We start from the raw sequence: 21,420 nt of genomic DNA on the forward strand, positions 1-21,420 counted from the left end.
ATATTGGGCACTGAGATTGAAACAGTGCAAAGGATTACAGAAGGGTGGAGAAGGTGGATTCTAAGATGGGAGTGACAGTAAGCAGCAAGTATAGAGACAGATTGTCTGAAGGAATGGAATTCTGTAGTGTGGAAATTATGGTGCCTGCTCAGTTGAAGGCCTGGCCAAATATAACATGGAGTCAGCTAGGACAAGGGTAAAGGAAACATGTACGTAGTACAGACAACAGGAATTTATTACAAGACCATATGATATAGGAGCAGAATTATGCCATTTGGCCCATCGAGTCTCCTCCGCCATTTCATCATGACTAATCCATTTTCCCTCTCAGCCCAAAATCTTCTGCCTTCTCCCCATACGAATTCAAGATGAGCTTTGAAAGTCAGGAATAGAGTTACAGCAGAAAGATTGCGATAGTCAAGGGGCTTGTGACATTCAGAATCAGTATCAGTATCAGGTTTAAAATCACTAGCATATGTTGTGAAATCTGTTGTTTTGTGGCTGCAATACATAATAATAAAGATCTCAATTACAATATATAAAAATGATTAAAAATGCAAAAAGAGAGGAACTAAAAAATGAATGAATTCATTGTTCACTCAGACATCTAATGGTTGAGAAGCAGTTCCTGAAATGTTGAGTGGGTGCCTTCAGGCTCCTGCATCTCCTCTTTGATGGTAGGAATGAGAAGAGGTCCTTAATGATGGATGCCATCTTTTTGAGGCATCACCTTTTGAAGGTGTTGTGGAGGCTAGAGCCCATGATGGAGCTGGCTAAGTTCACAACTTTATGCAGCTTTTTCCAATCCTGTGCAAAGGCTCTTCCGATGTTGCAACTAGTTACAATGCTCTCCATGGTATAGTGGTAAAAATTTGAGAGTGCCTTTGGTGACATACTAAGTCTCTTCAAATTCCTGATGAAATATAGCTACCTTGTGTCTTCTTTGTAAATGCATCAAAATGTTGGGCCCAGGACAGACCTTCAGAGATTTTGACACTGAAGAACTTGGAAACTGCTTATCCTTTCCACTGTGATCCCCCAATGAAGATAGACATGTGTTCCCTCGATTTCCCCTTAATGTATTCCTTAGTCTTACTGACATTGAGCACAAAGTAGTTGTTGCAACACTACTCAACCACTTCGCTCCTGTACATCTCCTTGTAGCCATCAGAAATTCTGCCAATAGTTGTGTAATTAGCAAATTTATAGATGGCATTTGAGTTGTGCCTAGACACACAGTCCTGGGTGCAGAATTGTACAGCAGTGGGCTAAGCATGCATCATTGAGGTGCACCAGTGTTGACTGTCAGTGAGGAGATGTTACTTTCAATTCGCACAGACTGGTACCCTGGTGACGAAGTCATGAATCCAGTTGCAAAGGGAGGTAGAACTGTCCAAGGTTTTGGAGTTTGTTGATTAGAACTGAAGGTATAATCATGTTGAACGCTAAGCTGCAATCAATAAACAGAAGTCTGACATAAATATTACTATTGTTCAGGTGATCCAGTGCCAAGTGAGATTGCATCCTCTGTTGACCTATCGTGGCGATAAGCAAATTGCAGCCGGTTCAGGTCGTTGATTAGGCAGGAGTTGATTCTGGCCATGACCAACCTCTCAAAGCACTTCATCGCAGTAGGTGCGTGTGTCACTGGGCAATAGTGATTAAGGGAGCTCACTCTGCTCTTCTTGGGCACTGGTGTGATTGGCACCCTTTTGAAGCAAGTGGGAACCTCCGACTGCAGCACTGAGAGACTGAAGATGTCCCTGAACAATCCGCCAGTTGGTTTACAGAGCCCTACTAGGTACACCAAGAGCCTGATGCCTTGTGAAGGTTTACAAGACAGATAGAATTAGCTATCATTGGTATGGACAGGTTATAGGTGCAGTAAGGACTCAGTGAGAATAACCAGAGTGTTAACTGAGTAGGAGATAATGGCCAGGGATAGGGTTGAAACTGTTGGTGAAAAGCTTCAATTTGAAAGTGATGTCTTAAAAATTACTGACTATATCAGTTTAGTATTTGTAACTGGACAAATGAAGCAATCTTACAATAGATTTAATAGATAAAGAGGGGTTAACTCAGATAAGGTTGATGCCATCAGATGCTGAATAGGATTAATATCAGGTTTTGTTGGCAATTCGCAGGCTACAATGTAAATAAGAACCGTGTTCCTCAGATGGAAAGAAGCTGAACTGGCAGAGATGGAGAAGTTGACTAAATAGAGGATGAGAGATAATGCACCATAAGTTTACCTTTGCTGATTATGAATGCTACTTTATACAATCAGAGTTTCAGAACTCTGACACAGGCCATTCACTTCCTTCAATCTATGCTGGATCTCAGAGTTATTCATCAATTTAATTCTTCCACTAATAACCAACACACTTTTGAAATATAGGAGGAAATTAGAGAACATGGGGGATTTTGTGCGGTCACAAGGAAAACATGCAAATGTCACACAGACAGCATTGAAACAGAGTCAAACCCTATTGGAGCTGAAAGACAATTGCAATATCTGAAGCTTCTCTGTGCCACAAGTATCATTAGTGGAAATGGACTTGAGAAATTCAAACAGATACAAATTTGGGAGACAAAACAAAGTTTAAAAGTAAACCAAGATGAAAATGATTTCAATTGATTTAATTTACCTGGTAATCTTAGATAAATGTAGTGAATCAGCCAGTTAGAGAGTGATCTCAAACTTATACCTCATAGCATAATTAAAAGATTTGAATCAAACCTGGAATCCTATCTTTTTAAGGAAACAACTACTGTATATACAAAAAGACATGGAGGTGCTGTTAATTCTTTGTTCTCTCCTAAACCTAATCTGCTCAACAGATCTCATTAAAATAGGCGGTCATTACAGAAAGTTGTAGTTTTCGTTGACAATTATTTTTGTACTATTAATTAAAAACTTCTCATCAAAAAGATGCTATATAACTAAACAGCCAATATTTGTTAACGGTACAATAAGGATAACGTTTTATCGGCTGTTATTTTCATGGCAGTTTATTTTTAGTCACAGCATCTGGATGCTAAGATTTAATATTTTGTCAAGGCTCATTTTTAGAAGCAATTTGGCAGCTATGAAGTTTTCAATGACATGAATTGAAGAAAAATAATGAAATTTTAAATAATGAATGCATAAAATGGAAAGCAGATTATTAGAGATTCATAAAATTACTTTTTAAAAGCAATGATCTATAACTTTCAAAACTAATTATAGAAAAGCCAATTCACTTATGCAATTATTTATCACCCTGCAAAACATTGCAAGATATATTGTCTGAGAAATCATTTACTGAGAACCTTAAGTAAATGTTTAAGCTTCACTAGCATATTTTTGGAGGGTAAGATAATACTGGAGGAAGGGATTCAGATGATGAACAGGTTAACTAATATTATTGTACTGTCAGTATCAATACACTCAAGTACCTAACAGATCAGCAACAGCATGTCCTCAGGCCACATCCACAGTAACACCTCTCTCCAAAGGAAAAATATCCAGTGGGTTATTTACCTACTCACAGCTACTCCTAATATTCTCAAGGACACTGTTACCCCTCCTGCTCTGGAACAATCACTTCTCATTAAGGCTGTGAAGTTGTTTACTGCTTAGTCGTGGCACCACCAATGGCTGGATGAGATAGTGGTTTGGATAGGAAAGAAAACAAGTTTCTATAAATAACTTCTCTACTTTATTTTCCACAAAGGAAACAGCATATCATATTGCAACACTCAAATGGATATTTGAGGCCGCCAAACATACATTATTCCTACACAGGTAACCATTAGCTCATTTGACGGGGTGGGTTGTCTTAGCTAGACAGTTTTGTCTAAGCTATTGGTGTACTTACAATGAAGGCAGTTAAATTCCATAGGGTGATGGATCTCTTACAACTTGGCAGCAGAAGCATTTGCTACGACTAGTTACATGAGTGATAATTTGGTCTAACTTGTATGAATCACCATAAAAGCTGTCTTTCCACACTTTTATTGCTTACATGTGAATTAAACAGAAAAATTATGGAGCAGTCAATTGGAGCAACTTCATGAAGGATTTTATACATTAATAACAGCTACAATATGTAACTGATACTTCATGTCCCACCACCCTTGCTGAGAAATACGATCTGTTATCAGAATCTTAAATCTCACCCTCCACCCAAAGTTCCAGATTTTTCCATCCAGACAAGATTAGATATTAGGAAATATTTCAATACACCATAGACATAGTCACAGAATTTGGCAATTCTGTCCATCAAGTCTGCTCCACGATTCCATCACGGTTGATTTACTACCCCTCTCAACCCCATTCCCTGCCTTCTCCTTACAACCTTTGATATTCTCACTAATTAAGTACCTATCAACCTCTGCTTTAAATATACCCAATGACTCTGCCTTCATAGCCAGCGGTAGCAATGAATTCCACAAAATCACCACTCTCTGACTAAAGAAATACGTCCCTGTCTCTGTTGTAAAGAACTGCTCTTCTATTCTGAAGCTACATAACTAAGGGAACTACATTTGGACTTTAACACCCTCTTTTAGAATTCTTTTACATTGAAGTGAAATATAAAAATGTCCTTACACTTGTAGGATTTGTAATTCTTTTGAGAATTAGACTGCCCAAGATTTCCCCAGGCCAAGTCTTATTTTTGGAAGGATAATTAAGTTCAAGTATCTGCATATTTTTGCAGTTATGTGGCAAATGAGGAGACAGACCACATGCTTTGGATTTTTGTGGCCAAGACAGGCATCTGAATCTGATGAAATATCAATAAATTGACTCAGTGTATCTATAGAAACACAAAGATCAAACACACCTTTTCTCATAACCTCCTTCCTCTAAGAATGCTGAACACCTCAATACCAGTATAACTTGCGTTTATACAAAAATGACAAACAGACGGATATCAAGCGTAGCAAATAGCTAAAACTTGGGGCTTCACAACACATATACATGAAGTAGATAAGTTAGAAATACATAATTGAAAAGGAACAGGATAATAGTTTTCAACTGTACCACTGAAATTATCTTGACATTCAAAGATTAGAAACATTTTCACCAATAAAGTTCACATCAACTATAACTGAAATGCAGTGGTCACATACCTGTAATGTGGGTCTATGCACGCAGGAATATATCAGTACCACCTTCTCAGTTACTCTTACAAAGATAAGCATCAAGGAAGATGCTCAGCTAAGTCAAGATGAATTTAATCTGAAAGTGCTGAGCTAGCTGTCAAGGTTGCTGTAACATAAGGGTTTACTCCAGCAAGTTTAAATGCAGCAATAGTTTCAGGGGACCCCAGTTGCGAATAATCATTTACAAGAATTCAATTCAATTCCAAACGATCACTATTACTACGATTTTTTTTACTTTTACTGTACTACAAGAATGAGTGTGAATAATGTTCAAGTTACAGTCTTTCATTTTGTTCCAATGTCTAGGAACTTATATTCTAGCATACAATTATTATTACATGTAAATAATCAAACATCTTTAGATAAAGTAAAACACAGTCGAATTTAAACCTTGTACTTCAACATACCTGGTTCCTAGTTGCAGAATATTCTGGGTTAACTGGAAGAAAGGGTACAGCACTACGCTCGGTCACTAAAGTGCTATGGTTCTGTGTGGTCAGCCACACTGCAAATGCAGAAAGAAAACAGTGATAGTGAGAATGAAATTTTAAGTAATGTTTTGGAAGCTTCTGTGAAATGTAGATTCAAACATTTTAACCAAAGAAAATGATATCCAGGCAAATCAAGCTTCAACTAGTATATTTTACTCAGACAACACAGCCTGTCTGGGAGGATTATTTAGACACTAACTTTATGACTTAAAATTTTTAAAAAACATGACAACAGAACAAGAGGTGTTCTTAGTCCAATATAAAAAAAAGCAATGTATATTTTCCTTAACGAAGGAGTTGCTGTAGGAAATGTGCTTGTTAGGATTGTATTAGGTTTATAGTATTATAATAAATACAGTTGTCTGCAAGGACTGGAATACAGACTCCCTTGTTCCAGTTTTGATACCAGGCCTGCTGGTGGGGTGATACAGAAAATGTGCTGATAGCAGAAATGACTATGAGCAAAGCATTCAAACCAGTTCAACATTGTTAGCATCCTCTGGTGGTAAAAATTTGAACTGCATGAAGGCAATTTACTTCAAAATTGTCTAAAACTAGGACCTTCAAAATATTTTTGTAGATGGCCTGTAAATTAGCAATTTGTATCTCTTATTGGTGCTGAAATAAGCCCAACATTGCAGCTCAGCTATTAAAACCCATCTGAATCTGTAAAAAAAATCTATCTGCAATGAAGCAGCGCTAATTATTTATGTTTTCATAAAGATTCCATTGCAATCATCTAAAATTGGCCAATTTCTTACTCGTTAAAGATCTGTACAGATCCACATTATGATAAGGATGATCTGTGATGAACAATCTTTAAGTATTTAATGAAAAGACATCAGATGGATATGACCAATACACAAAGAATGTTGGAGGAACTCAGCAGTTAGGCAGTAACTATGGAAGGTAGTGAACAGTTTAAATTTCGGGACTGAGACCCTTAATCAGAACTGAAAAGAAAGAGGACCTCACAACCTTGGTGCATCCAGAAATTTGCTGATCTAGTTTACACTAATTTCCAAATCATTAATATAAATGATAAAGAACAACGGACCTGGCGCTGATCCCTGTGGCTCAACAATAGTCACAAGCCTCCAGTCAAACTCACTGGCCGATAATTACTCGTCTTATTCTTGCAGCCTCTGTTAAACAACAGAACAGTATCAGCTATCCTCCAGTCCTCTGGCACCCCACCCATAGCTGAGGTCCTTTGTGATTTTTGCACTTGCCTCCCATCAGGTACAAGGGGACACTACCAGGCCCTGGAACTTATCCATCCTACTCCACCTTAAGACAGCAAGTAGATACTCTTCCATAATCTGAGGATACTCCATGTACTCACTACTCTTTTCCCTCTCTCACCCAAGTAAATACAGATGTAAAAATTTCATTTGACTCCATGCATAGATGACCACTCTGATCTTCAAGAGGACCTAATTTCTCTTGTTATCCTTTTGTTCTTAATATAGTTACAGAAATTGGGATTCTCTTTCCCCTTGTCTGCCAGATCAACCTCATGTCCTTTTAGCCCTCCTGATTGCTCTCTTTACAAAAATTCATCATCACAAACTGTGCAAGAGTTTTAACTATGGTGAGCACACTTTAATTAGTGATAGACAACATAAGTAAGTTATGAAGGGACTGATCTTAATATACAGTCAAATTACACAGAAACTAAGAACTAAAAGCTCAATTGTTTCATTTTCTCATATTAGTAAGCTCAGTCATCTCCCCTGAACTAGCCTTTGGATGGAATCATTCAGATTTTACATCCTGCTGCATTTGTACAATTGTATTTTTCATTAAAATTAGTGTAAGATTAAAGAAATATTTGCAATGGCTTCTTTCTTACAAAAGACACATTATTGTACACATTATTGGAAAGTGTTCTGAGCTCCGTTGGCATTTTAGAAGTTCCAAGAGGCTATGTAGAATATATTTGACTTAAAAAGTGCACACAGTGAAGTGTTTACATCAGTGGCTTTTGCGTGTTCAAAGACTCACAACTGTAAACACTGTACTTTATCATTAATCTACCAACCCACATTTATTGCATAACAGGCCAAACTAATTATCTTTTAAGTGAGGATCTTTTTTTAAAAACACATCTGGTTTTTCAATCACAGGTATAATTATTCATTTCTATCTGACAGAAATAACTTTAAAATGAAAGACGTGTGAATACATTTAAAAGGTAATAGTTAAGTTTCTAAGGGCAATTTAGAAATGCTCATTTTCTCAAATGCAGAAATAGCTTTGTGTACCTTAACTGAGAGAAATAGGGGTAAAAGAAAACTTCTCATGCTAGTCAGAAAACCAGTAACCACATATTCAGAAATAAAGATGGAAAATGGAATTGCTCAGCAGGGCAGGCACCATCTGTAAAGAGAAACAGTAGGCAATCTGGTTTTCAACCTTCCATTAGAATTGGATATCGATCTGAAATGTTACAATTGTTCCTTCTCTCCACAGATGTTGTTCGACCTACTAAGCACTGCATTGCCTTCATTTCAGATTCAATCCTGACCTCTGGCACTGTTTGGAGTTTGCTTATATTCCCTTGGCACTCTGGATTCCCCCAACAGCCCCAGAGATCAGGAGGTCTACAGGCTAATTGACTACTGTAAATTGATCATACTGTGTGGGTAAGTGCAAGGATCTGTGGGAATCTGTAGAGGAATTAATGCTGGAATCAGAATGCTCTTTGAAATCACAGTCTGAAAACCCTCCTCATAACATGATATTGATTTCCAGAATTTACAGTTCCTTTTTTGCTTTTCAGTTTGATATATTTGACTCCTCTCTACTTGAATGTGCCTTAAATCTAATTCCACGACAATGACTCAACAGGCCAAATGCAGAGCGTTTGCATCAAAAGCCTAAACCCACTGGACTGATACATTATTATGGGAACAAAAAATGATATAAAACTTATTCCATCAGTGTGGGTTTGATCTGAATCCAGAAACACCAGGCACACTAAACTACAGAATCAATAAGCTCCAAAGACATTAATTTAATATTGTCTAATAACAGACATTTGGCTTTGCAGTTATCACGCATTCACTTCATAGAAAAGTGATTCACAGACCGAAGACCACAAGACATAGGAGTAAAATTAGATCTTTCACTCTACCCATAATCACAGCTGTCCCCCACTCTCACCAAACCCCATTCTTCCAGCTCCTCCCGTTCAACCTTTAAACTCCTTACCAATCAAAAACTATCAAGCTCTGCCTCAAGTGCATCCACTGACTTGACCTTCAGCTCTCCATGTTAATGGATTCCATAGATTCACCACCCTTGGCTGAAGGAACTCCATGTTTTACTTTTAATCTGAGAATGTGCCCTCACTCCAACTAATGGCAGCATCTTCCCCATGAACAATATTTCAGATCATGCAGCACAGAAAGAGGCCCTTCAACTACAGGGCCCTTGCTGGTCAAGTACCCATTTAAAATAATCACTATTTTCAGGACTCAGTCCATTGCCTTCTGTAGAATAGTGTTTTAATGCATATCTGAATACCTAGAAGAGTTGTAAGGGTATCTGCATCTCAACTATGCTGAGGGATTTATTCAAAGTTCAAAGTAAATTTATTTTCAAAGTACATATCTGTCTCCATATACAACCCTGAGATTAATTTTCTTGTGGGCATACTCAGTAAATCCATAATAGAATAACCACAATAGAATCAATGAAAGACTGCAGCAACTTGGGTGTTCAGCCAGTGTGCAAAAGCAAATACAAAAAAAAGAAATAACAAATAAATAAGCAATAAATATCAAGACCATGAGATGAAGAGTCCTTGAAAGTAAGTCCATAGGTTGTGGGAACATTTCCGTGATGGGGTAAGTGAAGTTGAGTGAAGTTATGCCGTTTGGTTCAAGAGCCTGATGGTTGAGGGTTAATAACTGTCCCTGAACCTGGTGGTGTGAGTCCTGAAGCTCCTGTACCTTCTTCCTGATGGCAGGAGCGAGAGGACAGCATGGCTTGGGTGGTGGGGTCCCTTGATGATAGATGCTGCTTTCCTGCGACAACAGGAAAGCCCTTCCCAACATTGAGCATATCATGTATACATGCTCAATGTTGGGGAGGGCTTTATCCGTGTTGGCCTGGGCCATATCCACTATTTTTTGTAGGATTTTTCATTCAAGAGCATTGGTGTTTCATTAGCAGCTGTGATGCAGCTAATCAATATACTCTCCACCACACATCTATAGAAGTTTGTCAAAGTTTTAGATGCCATGCTGAATCTTCACAAACTCCTAAGGCAGTAGGGGCACTGTTCTGCCTTCTTTGTAATTGCACTTATGTGCTGGGTCTAGGACAGGTCCTCTGAATTGATGATAGAGGAATTTAAAGTTGCTGACCCTCTCTGCCCCTGATCCCCTGATGAGGACCAGCTCATGGACCTCTGGTTCCCTCTTCCTTAAGCCAAAAATCAGCTCCTTGGCCTTGATGACATTGAGGAAGAGGTGGTTGTGCCATCCTTCAACCAGATTTTCAATTTCCCTCCTATATGCCAATTCATCACCCCCTTTGATTCAGCCTAAGATAGTGGCGTCATTAGCAAACTTGAATATGGAATTCATGCTGTGATTAGCGACACAGTCATCAGTGTAAAGCAAGAAGAGCGGGGGCTAAGCACACAGCCTTGTGGTGCACTTGTGCTGATGGAGATGTTGTTGACACTCCAAACTGACTAGGGTCTGTAAGTGAGGAAATCGAAGATCCATTGCGCAAGTATTGAGGCCAAGGTCTTGAAGCTTATTGATTAGTACTGAGGGATGATTGTACTGAATGCTGAATCATGAGCTGTGCATCTTTGCAGTCCAGATGTTCCAGTGTTGAGTGAAGAACCAGTGAGATGGCATCTGCTGTGGACCTGTTGCTCTGGCAGGTAAACTGAAATGAATCTAAGTTGCTTTTCAAGTAGGAGTTGATATATTTCATCACCAACTTCTCAAAACACTTCTTCACCGCAGACACAAGTGTTACTGGACAACGGTCATTGAGGTCGGTAATCATGTTCTTAAGCACTGGTATAATTAAAGCCTGCTTGAAGCAGGTGGATACCTCAGACTGCTGAAGCAAGAGGTTAAAGATTTCCGTGAACACTCCAGCCAGTTGATCAGCACAGATTTTTTGTACATGGTCAAGCACCTCATCTGGGCCAGATACTTTTTGTAGGTTCACCCTTCCAAAGGCTGCTCGCATGTTAACCTCAAAGATGGAAATCACAGGGTCATCGGGGGCTGTAGGAATTTGCGATGGTTCCTCCATGTTTTGAAGGTTGAAGTGAGCATAAAAGGCATTGAGCTCATCTGGAAGCAAAGCCTACGTCACTTGATTTAACTTTATAAGAGGTGATAGTATTCAACCCTATGACAACTATCAAACATTCTTCTTTGATTCAAATTTAGGCTGGAATTGCCATTTTGCTTGAGATGGCTTTCTGGAGATCGTACTTAGACCTCTTGTAACTTTCTTGGTCATCAGACTTGAATGCCTCCGATCTGGCTCTCAGCAGACTGCGGATATCATGGTTCATCCATGGATTCTGGTTAGATAAGACTGAATGATTTTGTGGGGACACAATCGTCTACAACTGTTTTAATAGCACCTATCATATCCAAGCCCCTCATTCTGTACTTCAGTCAGTACATCACCTCCTCTCCAGTTTCTTCCCATAGCTGCTTTTTCTGAGGCAACATTTGGGTGAATCCCCTCTGCATCCTCTGTACTGTAATCACATCCTCCCTATTGCATGATGATGCAACACTCAGTATTGCAGCTGTAGCCAAACTAATGGCTTAAATAGCTGCATCATAAAGTACCTGCATTTGTATTTTATGCAAATAATGAAAGTACTGATACCCAAACAGCCACAGGACTCAAGGTACATGTATTCTACATGGGACATGGTACATCTTAATTAGTAGTTAATAGGATTGTGGATGGTGTGAACTATGAGGAGCATTGGTAATCTTTATGTCATGGTTGAAACAATTTATCCATTCAGTTGGCAGGTATGAAGCATTTGGACTTGGCTCTGTTTTACAGTAAATGATCTTGTCATTGGTCAAAATCTGCACTACTGGTAGCAACATAACAGAACATGTTCAAACATCCACTTCTAGACTAATTGGAATCCAACTTGACTTGGTCAGCAATATGTGGGTTGAAGCAACACACATAAAAAAAACGCTGGTGAACGCAGCAGATGTATGTGGTTTGAAGTATCTTCTGTCTCAACAAGTACTACATGTTAAAAATTTAGATGGCATTGATACACTTACCAATACAGATGCACCCACATCCCTAAACCACTTTTAGACAAGACATTTGCCAAAAAAATTCTTGCCGATATTGAGATCAGATATATACCAAGCTTTTTCCTATTTTTCTCATTTGTGCCCATTTGTTGTGTTTGTGCAGTTCATTTACAATCAACACTATTCAAATGCTGATGTTACCTTTTCCTTTTCTTCCATTAGCTGCAAAAATTTGTAACACATCAGGATATTTCTAATTTGACTTCTCAAACTGCAACGAGTATAGATCTAATGGGTAGATTTAGAATAATTGGTGGATAGATTAGCAAGGCAATGAACACACCATTTTTAATCAGAGGGTTGAATGGGTGTGCAACACACTGCTTGAAAAGGAGACCAGAGAGTAGAAGCTCTCACATTTAAAGAGTACTTGAATGTGCTCTGGACTGGGCGGTGTTTAGGACAACGATGGCACCTAACGGCAACTCCTTTTCTTGAAGACAGCTCTATTTCTGTCTTTAATATCTCCATTTTTCCCTTTCAGGGTTCTTTTGAAGATCCTGACCTGGAGTCACACGCTGACTTTGGTTCTTTGCGGGAATGGGACCCACTCTCGGGGTCTCATGTCTGGCCGCTAGTCGATATACCAAGGATGCGGCCTAGAAGACTAGTGTGCCTTCAGGGTTCTGGGATTTTGTGGCTCTGGAGGCGGGCAGACTCAGAGTCGGTGTCTCCGCAGGAAACTGGTGTGTCATGGGAGTACACGGAAGATTGAAAGCAGCGAGCTGGCTACTGGCTGTGTGCTCAGAGAACCGAGTTCTTTGGCCACAGAGCTCGGAAAAAGCAACGCAACAGACTTTTAACTTTGTAAATCAGCGAGTTGTTTGTTATGTCTCCCCTCTCGCTGTGAAACGGGGACACCTCTTCTTCCCCTATTAGGGAGAGAGTGAGCCTGTGATATGTCGAATTACCAGGTGAATGAGTAGCCTTTGGGGTACTGCAAGTTCATCTCTTTATTGATACTTTGCTGCATGCTTGAGTGCTCGATGGGGGGCACCAATGCCTTTTTTTTGCTGGTGGGGGAGGGGGGGATCATTGCTTTGCTGCTGCTTATGTGTGGGAAGAGGGAGCTGAGGGGGGGGGGACTTTGGGATTCCAACACTTAACTGTCATTCATCCTTTGGGGCACTCCTCTGTTTTCGTGGATGGTTCTGAAAAAAAAATTCAGGATGTATATTGTATATATTTCTCTGACATTAATTGTACCTTTGAAACCTTGTGATGGGTTTGGGCTAGGTAACTGCTAATCAACAAAAACATTATTGGCCAAATGGGGTCCCACAGTGTTATAATTTTCTTATAATTCCAGCAAGCTCTATTAAATTTTGTTATAACAATATACTCAGCCAGACTTGGAGCTGATTACAATGGGATCTGTAGCCTTCTATATCTATTGACATGGTGGAAGAGAAATAGCAGACAGTAAGTTTAAATTCAAAAGACCAGCACCTGTTTCTGTCCCCATCTTAACAATTTAATTAACTTCGATGCCTCCTAATGAGAAGAATTTCTTCAAGATACTGGAAATTCAGCAGGAAATAATTTATTCCGGACAATGCATGCTGACACAAGTTGTTAGACTGACAAATAATTACAAGATAATTTTAGAAAGCATTGATCATTTGAGACTGAAAAATATTTTTGTGTTTGGAATTAGTGTACTAATGGATTAAATGATTATTGAAGCAACAAAGCAGGAAATAAAAACATTTTATTTTAAAAGAGTGGTTGGTTACAGATTGGAATGGGCCACAGCAATATGTATGTCACTTACTTGGAAATGGGAGTATCCAATTTTACACATAGTAATTTAATATATTTGTGTGGATCAAAGAAAACTGCAAAGCAAAGTTAGTATTATGAAATGGGTAAATCTAGAGCTGGAATTCAGTGAAATCATATAGAATATTTAGATTTATATATAGGACATTTTCTAGTGGTTGAGTAGTCAGACCAAGCAGTCTCTACCATGATTAATAAGGAAGGAGGGAGAGTTTTTAATAAAAAAAACAATTAATTGATGCGGCTAGGGAGTAGACTGAGTGTAGTGATCAAAGAACCATCGAATATTGCAACTAAAAAGAATATAAGAAATGGTAATGGGTATACAGATTAAGACTACCATTCATGTAAGTTGATAGCAGTAATATTGCTTGGGTGGGCAATAAAACCCATTTCCAGTCTCAAACATGCATTTCTATGTAAACATAAGAACCCACAGGAAATGATTTCAGAACTAAACTAAACACAAGGTTCATTTTTTCCTGTTGCAATTGGGTTTGGACTTAACAACAGCACTTTGGTGATTTTGGCATGAAGAAATCACTGCAGAAAGCTTCAAAGTTTTAAACAACAGCACTTCAACAGATTTCTTGAATTAGTTAGCAAAACATTGCCTTATAAAAGACACAGACAAGAAAAAAGACAAGATCACATTTGATCTGCAGTCTGTGCCGAGTTGGCCAAAACTTTCAACTAATATCCACTTCTCCAGGACAAGAAAAGACATAACCTGTATTCTCCTGTATGTGCACAGATGCTCCTGCTAGAAAGTGAACAGCAGGAGAAGACCAGACTTGGCCTCTTCCCAGCCTCATTTGGGAATACCACAATATGGTAGAATATCTGGAAAATTTTACAATAGTAGAAGATAGCTGAAACTAAGAAGCAGATATAACCTGGAAAGCTATGGATCTATTACTTTATACAAATAACATTTATAATTTATTTCTTTTCCCATCTAGCAACTGTTTAGAATTCACTTCCAAGTTTTTAATCTCACATATAAATCTGTTAAGAACTTTGTAAAGTTTAGCTCTCATAATACAATCATGCTACCATACTTCAAACAATGACTTCCAAACCAGAAGTACATCAGGTTCTACTGAACACTTCACAACGTGCACTTGGAAAGGATATTGAAAAATCAAGTTAAATAACCGAGAGAAATGTACGCCGCCCTTGGACTTGCAGCAAGGCAAAACCAGTTCGGGCAAATAATCGCAAAAAAAAACTTTAAAATAATTCTTACCTTATTTTATATTTAGCTTTTTAACAAGTGGTTATGTTAAATCCACTTTAAAACTAAATTGCAATTCATTTGAGCCTTGTTTTCCAAAAGCATTAAACCTGAATAGATTTCTCTTCCTGTTTTGGTAGCTAGCTTCTATATTTAGGAAACTGATGAAAAATACAAAGACTGATGAATAACAGGAATGATTTGAACACAATCCGTTTTCAGAGCAACTAAATTACCTGAACTCCAGACAGTTCATTTTCCACTCTTATTCAGCTGTCCTCTGCAATGTAGTACACACAGAGTTAAATACCAGATGTTACTTATCCTCATCTGATAATGGGAAAGTACTGAACCAAAAGCTTTTCCAAAAATGGATAAAATTTTCCAGTCTCTGAAAAGTCTATTGGCAGCAATAACAAGCACTCCCCACAGTAAGTGCATTCCTATCACAGTTTCTTATTAAATCTGCATTAATTGTTTTAATGGTGACCCTCAGATCACTGGTACCACTATTATACTACATTACATGCTTCTTCCATCTAGAGTTTGATTTTAATAAAGTGATCTTAAAGAATATATAAATTTTTAAATAATGTTAACATAAATGATTAAGATTCTATTCAGTGTCATATTAAATATTTTAAGACATCTGTGACAAAAGCTACACAGGCTCATTAGGTAAATGCACAAGCTATTTGAATGGTGATAGCTGACCATTACTGAATTCCATGGAACAAACTGCACACTATGCCCACCCAATAATACCTTCTGGAAGCCATATAAATGCAGACATACAAATCGTCTTTTAAGAGGCTGGGCCCTAATCTTGTCAGATAAGTTGCTTGAAACGTTCACACTTTGGGATCAGTTGGGGAACTAGGGAATTTTGCTAGGGAAATGAATAGGAAGAAGGTAAAGAAAGGGAGGAGGACAGATCTTCCATAGCATCATCTTTCTTAATACTCAAATATTAGACAGATTTTTAAATCATAGAACTCAACTTGGACTCATACATTCTGCATAAACATGAAACGTCCCGGGAAAGGTTTCACTGCTAATGCAACGGTTCCTCTGTATCAGCAGTGTTTGGGTTATTTCTAGAGATAATGGGGGCTTTGGAATGTGCGGCGTCCTATGAGGGGAGTGCCCTTTTCTTTCCTGTGTGCCCGAGAGTGAGGTATTTGCGGGTTTTTGTTTGGTGGAAGATGGAGAGAGAAGTTGCCAGAATGGAGAGGTCGTAGACTGCAGAACTGAATGGACGTGGAATGGGGTCAGGAGTCGACAATGCCCGGGGGAATCGATGGAGAACAAACAGACGGGAAAATCCTGAGCTCCAACTTGCGCGTTAGAATGTTTCATTAAAATGGGCCCTTTTCTTTTTGTTACTTTATTAATCCTCTAGTCAAATTAAGAATTATAAAGCTAAATTGTTTAATTGCACATGGTGTACTGTTTGTCATTTTGTGGTACTGATTTGTAACGGGGAAAACATCACGCAGCAGCCACACAAATGAGATTTCACAAGTTTGGCGGGCTGGAGAGCGTCTTCCCCTAGACTAATGCTGCCATCTGAACCTGAGGGTTACAAACAAATATTTGATAAAACCTGTAGGAGTGACAGCTCAAGAAAGCACCTTGTTTCCCATCTTTATTTGTGGCATGACTGATGTACAAATAGGTAATATTCATCTGCATGGAGTCATCAACTTTCACTAAAATGGTAAGCTTATTTTCTTTTATTTTTGATATACCATAATACGAGCTAAAATGTTTGATTACTGTTAAATCCACTTCATTAGTTTTTAAACACCTCAGTTAACAATGTGGTGAAAGATAGAGCTGGCAGTGGGGCTTCTGCTTTCTGAGGCCTGCTCTGCCTCATGGAGAGTTAGTTTACTCCTCCAGTTTGGCACATTCTATGTTGCCACATTTACGTGGACCTGGATTAGTCTGATACTATCATAGCAGGTCAGATCAAGTACCATCAAGTGAGGGAGATAAAAATCTACTTGTAGTTTACAGCAGACAGGCCAGAATGATAACATTTCCATTTTCACTTGCAAGCTCTGGGTATAAATATATCTTACCCTTCAAAAAAAACATTGTAACCCTAAATTACTGTCAAAGCAACTTTTCGCAAATGACAAGTTTTCCGATAGGCTCTCATACACGCTAACTCTGCAACACACAGCTAAACGTTTAATTTGAGAGAGACTATGGCACTGGCTGTGTGAAAACACTGATGCTGATACATCTATGAAGTATTTTTTTGTACATGTTTGACTAAATACCAAAGGAAGATTAATATTTGCAGATGGTCATGATAAAAACAAGCAGTGCATATTTATTTACACAAAGCAAAATATTTGGCTCAGACGACTCTTGTTCCTTCAATGATATATTACTAAGCAGCAAAGTGATGGACACAATCTGCTAATTTTACTCGTGCAATTGCTGTAAAATCTCTGCACAGCTTATTCATTACTTTTTCTCAACAACATTCAGTACACATTGAAGTAGACACAAATGTATTTATATCTATGATGGGAATAAACTGAGTTATGAAGACATTTCAAAATCAATAGCCAGGTTTAATAGTTTCTTTCTTTCGCTCTCCACCTAGAGTGTTTGCTAACATGATCACTATGGTTCAAATCGCTTTCCTCGGAGGGGCTGCAGGGTCTTGATGCTCTTGGAGATGTTATTGGAATTCTGAGATTTATGGATTGGGCTGTAGTTCAAACTAACTGTAGCTCATATTGCCCCCTTTTATTTCGATGTTTTTTTCGTGTTCTCACCCATTCTTTCTTGTTGCCGATTGGTGGGTTGGAGGTTTAGGGTTTGATGTTCTTCTTGTTTCTCATTGTGGGTGATCTGTTACTTATTGTGCAAGGAGGGGTTGAGGGAAGTTTGTGGTTTGCGAGTTTTTGTTTCTTTTTCTTTCCATGTGGGGTGGTGGGATTGATGTTTTTCTTTCAACTACTTCTATGGTTTTCTGTATTTTATGGCTATCTGAAGACAAATCTTAAGAGTTGTATTCTGCGTACATAGATAATAAAATGATCCTTTGAATAAAGCAGAATGGAATGCTTCTGACAACAAGCATCTACACTAAGTTTCTGGAGATCACGCCTACCTTAATACTCTGAGAGATCTTAAGAAACAAAACAGAAGCAGCCTATTTGGTCTCTGACCCTTCCATTCAATAAGAGCACAATAAGATCTTTTACCTCAGTGCAACTAATCCCATATTTCTCAATTTCCTTAATATCCAAATTATCCATCAAACAGTCATGAATATGCTTTAAAATCCTTTTGGGTAGAGGATTGTGAAGATTCTGTATCCTCTCGCAGAAGTTTCTTCTCATCTCAGCCTGAATGGCTTTGGACCATATCTCTAGCTTTCTCCTGCTCCTATTTTGAGATCTAGCCACACCTGGCAGAAGAAACTATCATCCTCTATCTGCAAAAGTTTCAAAGACTTCTCAATCTTCTAAACCGGACATATAAGCATGATATTGTCAGGGCAGTATTTCTAAAGCTTGAAGGATTTAAATTTAACAAAGTGTAACGGTAGAGTCACATGTGCTTATGTTCCTTCAGTTGTCAACATTATCCAATTTCTCACCATTCAACATTTGTGCCTTCATTTATATGCACCAAACTGGACAACCTCTTTATGTTCCATTTGCTATGTTCTCAACCAGCCACTTTGATTGCCCATGCTTTTTGAAACATTTTCCTAGGATCATCTGTAATCATAATCCCACCAAGTTTAATACCATTTGAAAATTGGAAATATAACATTTGGTCCCCTCAGACAAAGAAGCTGACATGGATCAGCATGTAGAATTATGACATACCAGCCATTAGCAGGAGGGGCAGGACAGACAGGTCAATGTTCCTGGGTTCCGTTGTTTTAGACATGACACACCCATCATCAGGGACCCCCAACACTCAGGGCATGCTCTCGTCTCATTGCTGTGATCAAGAAGGTGGTACAGGAGCCTCAGGATTCACATCACCAGGTTCGGGAACAGTTAATACCCCTCAACCATCAGGCTTTCGAACCAAAGGACATAACTTCACTCAACTTCACTTGCCTCATCATTGAAATGTTCCCATAATCTACAGACTCAGTTTCAAGGACTCTTCGTCAAAAGTTCATGATATTTATTGCTTATTATTATTTTTTTCTTTCCATATTTGCACAGTTTGTTGCTTTTTGCACACTGGCTTAACACACAAATTGGTGTAGTCTTTCATTGATTCTACTATGATTATAGAGTCATAGAAAAGTAGTAAGCAGAAACAGGCCCTTTGGCCTATCTAGTTCGTGCCAAATCATTTAAACTGCCTAGTGCCTTGCACCTGGACCATAGCCTTCCATCCACGGTCCTATCCAAACTTCTCTTAAAACATTGAAATCAAGCTCTCATGCACCACTTACACTGGAAACTTGTTCCACACTCTCAAAACCCTCTGAGTGAAGAAATTTCCCCTCATGTTCCCAGTAAACATTTTACCTTTCACCCTTAACCCATGACCTTTAGTTATAGCACCCCCCCCCGACCTCAGTGGAAAAAACCTGCATCTACCCTATTTATACCTGTCATAAATTTCTATACCTCTACCAAATCTCCCCTCAATCTTCTAAAGTCCTAACCTATTCAATCCTTCCTAGTCATGTCCTCCAGTCCCAGTCTCTGCACACTTTCAACCTTATTTACATTTTTCCTGTGGGCAGGTGACCAAAACTGAACACAATATTCCAAATTAGCCTTCACCAACACCTTATACAGCTTAAACATAACATTTCATCGCTTGCACTCAATACTTTGATTTATGAAGGCCAACGGGCCAAAAGCTTTATGACCTTATCACTTTCAACGAATTATGGACCTGTATTCTCAGATCCTTTTGTTCTACCGCACTCCTCAGTGCTGTTCCATTCACTCTGTAAGACTTATCCTGGTTGGTCCTACTGAACTACAACACCTCACACTTGTCTGTATTAAATTCCATCTGTTATTTTTCAGCTTGTTTTTCCCACTGGTTCAGATCCTGCAAGCTCTGATAGACTCCCTCACTGTCCACTGCATCCCCAGTCTTGGTGTTATCTGCAAATCTGCTGATCCAGTTAACCACACTAGCATCCAGATCGTTGATATAGATGAGAGACAACAACGGCAACACACACAAAATGCTGGTAGAACTCAGCAGGCCAGGCAGCATCTATCGAAAAAAAGTACAACCAATGTTTCGGGCTGAGAACTTCACCAGAACCTGCCCAAAACATCGAATGTACTTTTTTTCCATAGATATTGTCTGGCCTGCTGAGTTCCTCTAGCATTTTGTGTGTGTTACTTGGATTTCTGGCATCTGCAGTTTTTCTCGTCACAGACAACAACAGACCCAGCACTGAACCTTGCAGCACTGCATTGATCACAGCCCTCCAATTAGAGGGGGCAATCACCTACTACTACACTTTGGTTTCTCCCACGAAGCCAATGTCTAATCCAGGTTATTACTCATCTTGAATGCCAAGCAACTGAAGTTTCTTTACCAGCCTCCCATGCTGGACCCTGTCAAAGGCCTTGCTAAAGTCCACGAAGACAACATCCACTGCCTTGACTTCATCAACTTTCCTGGTAACATCCTCGAAAAACTATACAAGATTCAAATAAATTTGGTTGAAGAGGCTGATGGATGAGGGGTGATGTGTTTTTGAGCCTGGTGGTGTGTGTACCTTCTTCCTGATGGCAGCAGCAAGAAGAGAGCTTGTCATGGGTGGTGGGGGTCCCTGATGATAAATGCTGTTTTCCTGCGACAATGCTTTGTATAGATGTGCTCAATGGTAAGGGTCGATAGTCGTTCAGGCATGCCACCTTGCTCTTCTTCGGCACTGGGATTATCGTTGCCTTCTTAAAACACGAGGGGATCTTAGACTGAAGCAAGGAGCAGTTGAAAATGTCAGCAAACACTCCAGCTAGCTCGCTTGCACAGGCCCAGAGAACCCGTCCCAGGACGCCATCTGGGCCTGTCGCCTTCCTTGGATTTATCTTCAGGAACGCCCTTCTAACGTCCTCCTCGGTGACAATGAATCTCGATGCCACCAGGTCCGGTTCATCCGGAGGGAGCGGGGCACTCCTTTTCTGTTCGAACCTTGCGTAGAATACGTTAAGTTCATCAGGAAGAGAAGCGCCACTGTTATTGATATTCCCAGCCTTTTCTTTGCGCCCAGTGATCTCATTTAGACCCTGCCATAGTCTACTGGCATCCCTTTGGTTAGCCTGTGGTGAACTGGGCAGTATCTACTATTTTTTGTGTAGTGCAGGACAGGTCCTCTAAAATGCTAACACCAAGGAATTTAAAGTTGCTGACCCTCACCGCCTCTGATCTTCTGATGAAGACTGGC

The 21,420-nt window shown here is 39.2% G+C and overlaps 1 protein-coding gene across 10 annotated transcripts in view; it reads right to left on the reverse strand.

Annotated features, from left to right (window-relative positions):
• git1 (G protein-coupled receptor kinase interacting ArfGAP 1) overlaps positions 1-21,420 on the reverse strand; it is a 233,902-nt gene that overhangs the window by 35,150 nt on the left and 177,332 nt on the right. For all 10 annotated transcript variants that reach the window (XM_063031299.1, XM_063031294.1, XM_063031292.1 and 7 more), the window contains one exon: positions 5,559-5,656. In XM_063031299.1, the coding sequence (XP_062887369.1) occupies positions 5,559-5,656 (98 nt within the window). The remainder of the gene's footprint in view (positions 1-5,558; positions 5,657-21,420) is intronic.

The sequence above is a fragment of the Mobula hypostoma genome, chromosome 23 (genome assembly GCF_963921235.1).
Source record: "Mobula hypostoma chromosome 23, sMobHyp1.1, whole genome shotgun sequence".
Lineage (NCBI taxonomy): Eukaryota > Metazoa > Chordata > Chondrichthyes > Myliobatiformes > Myliobatidae > Mobula > Mobula hypostoma.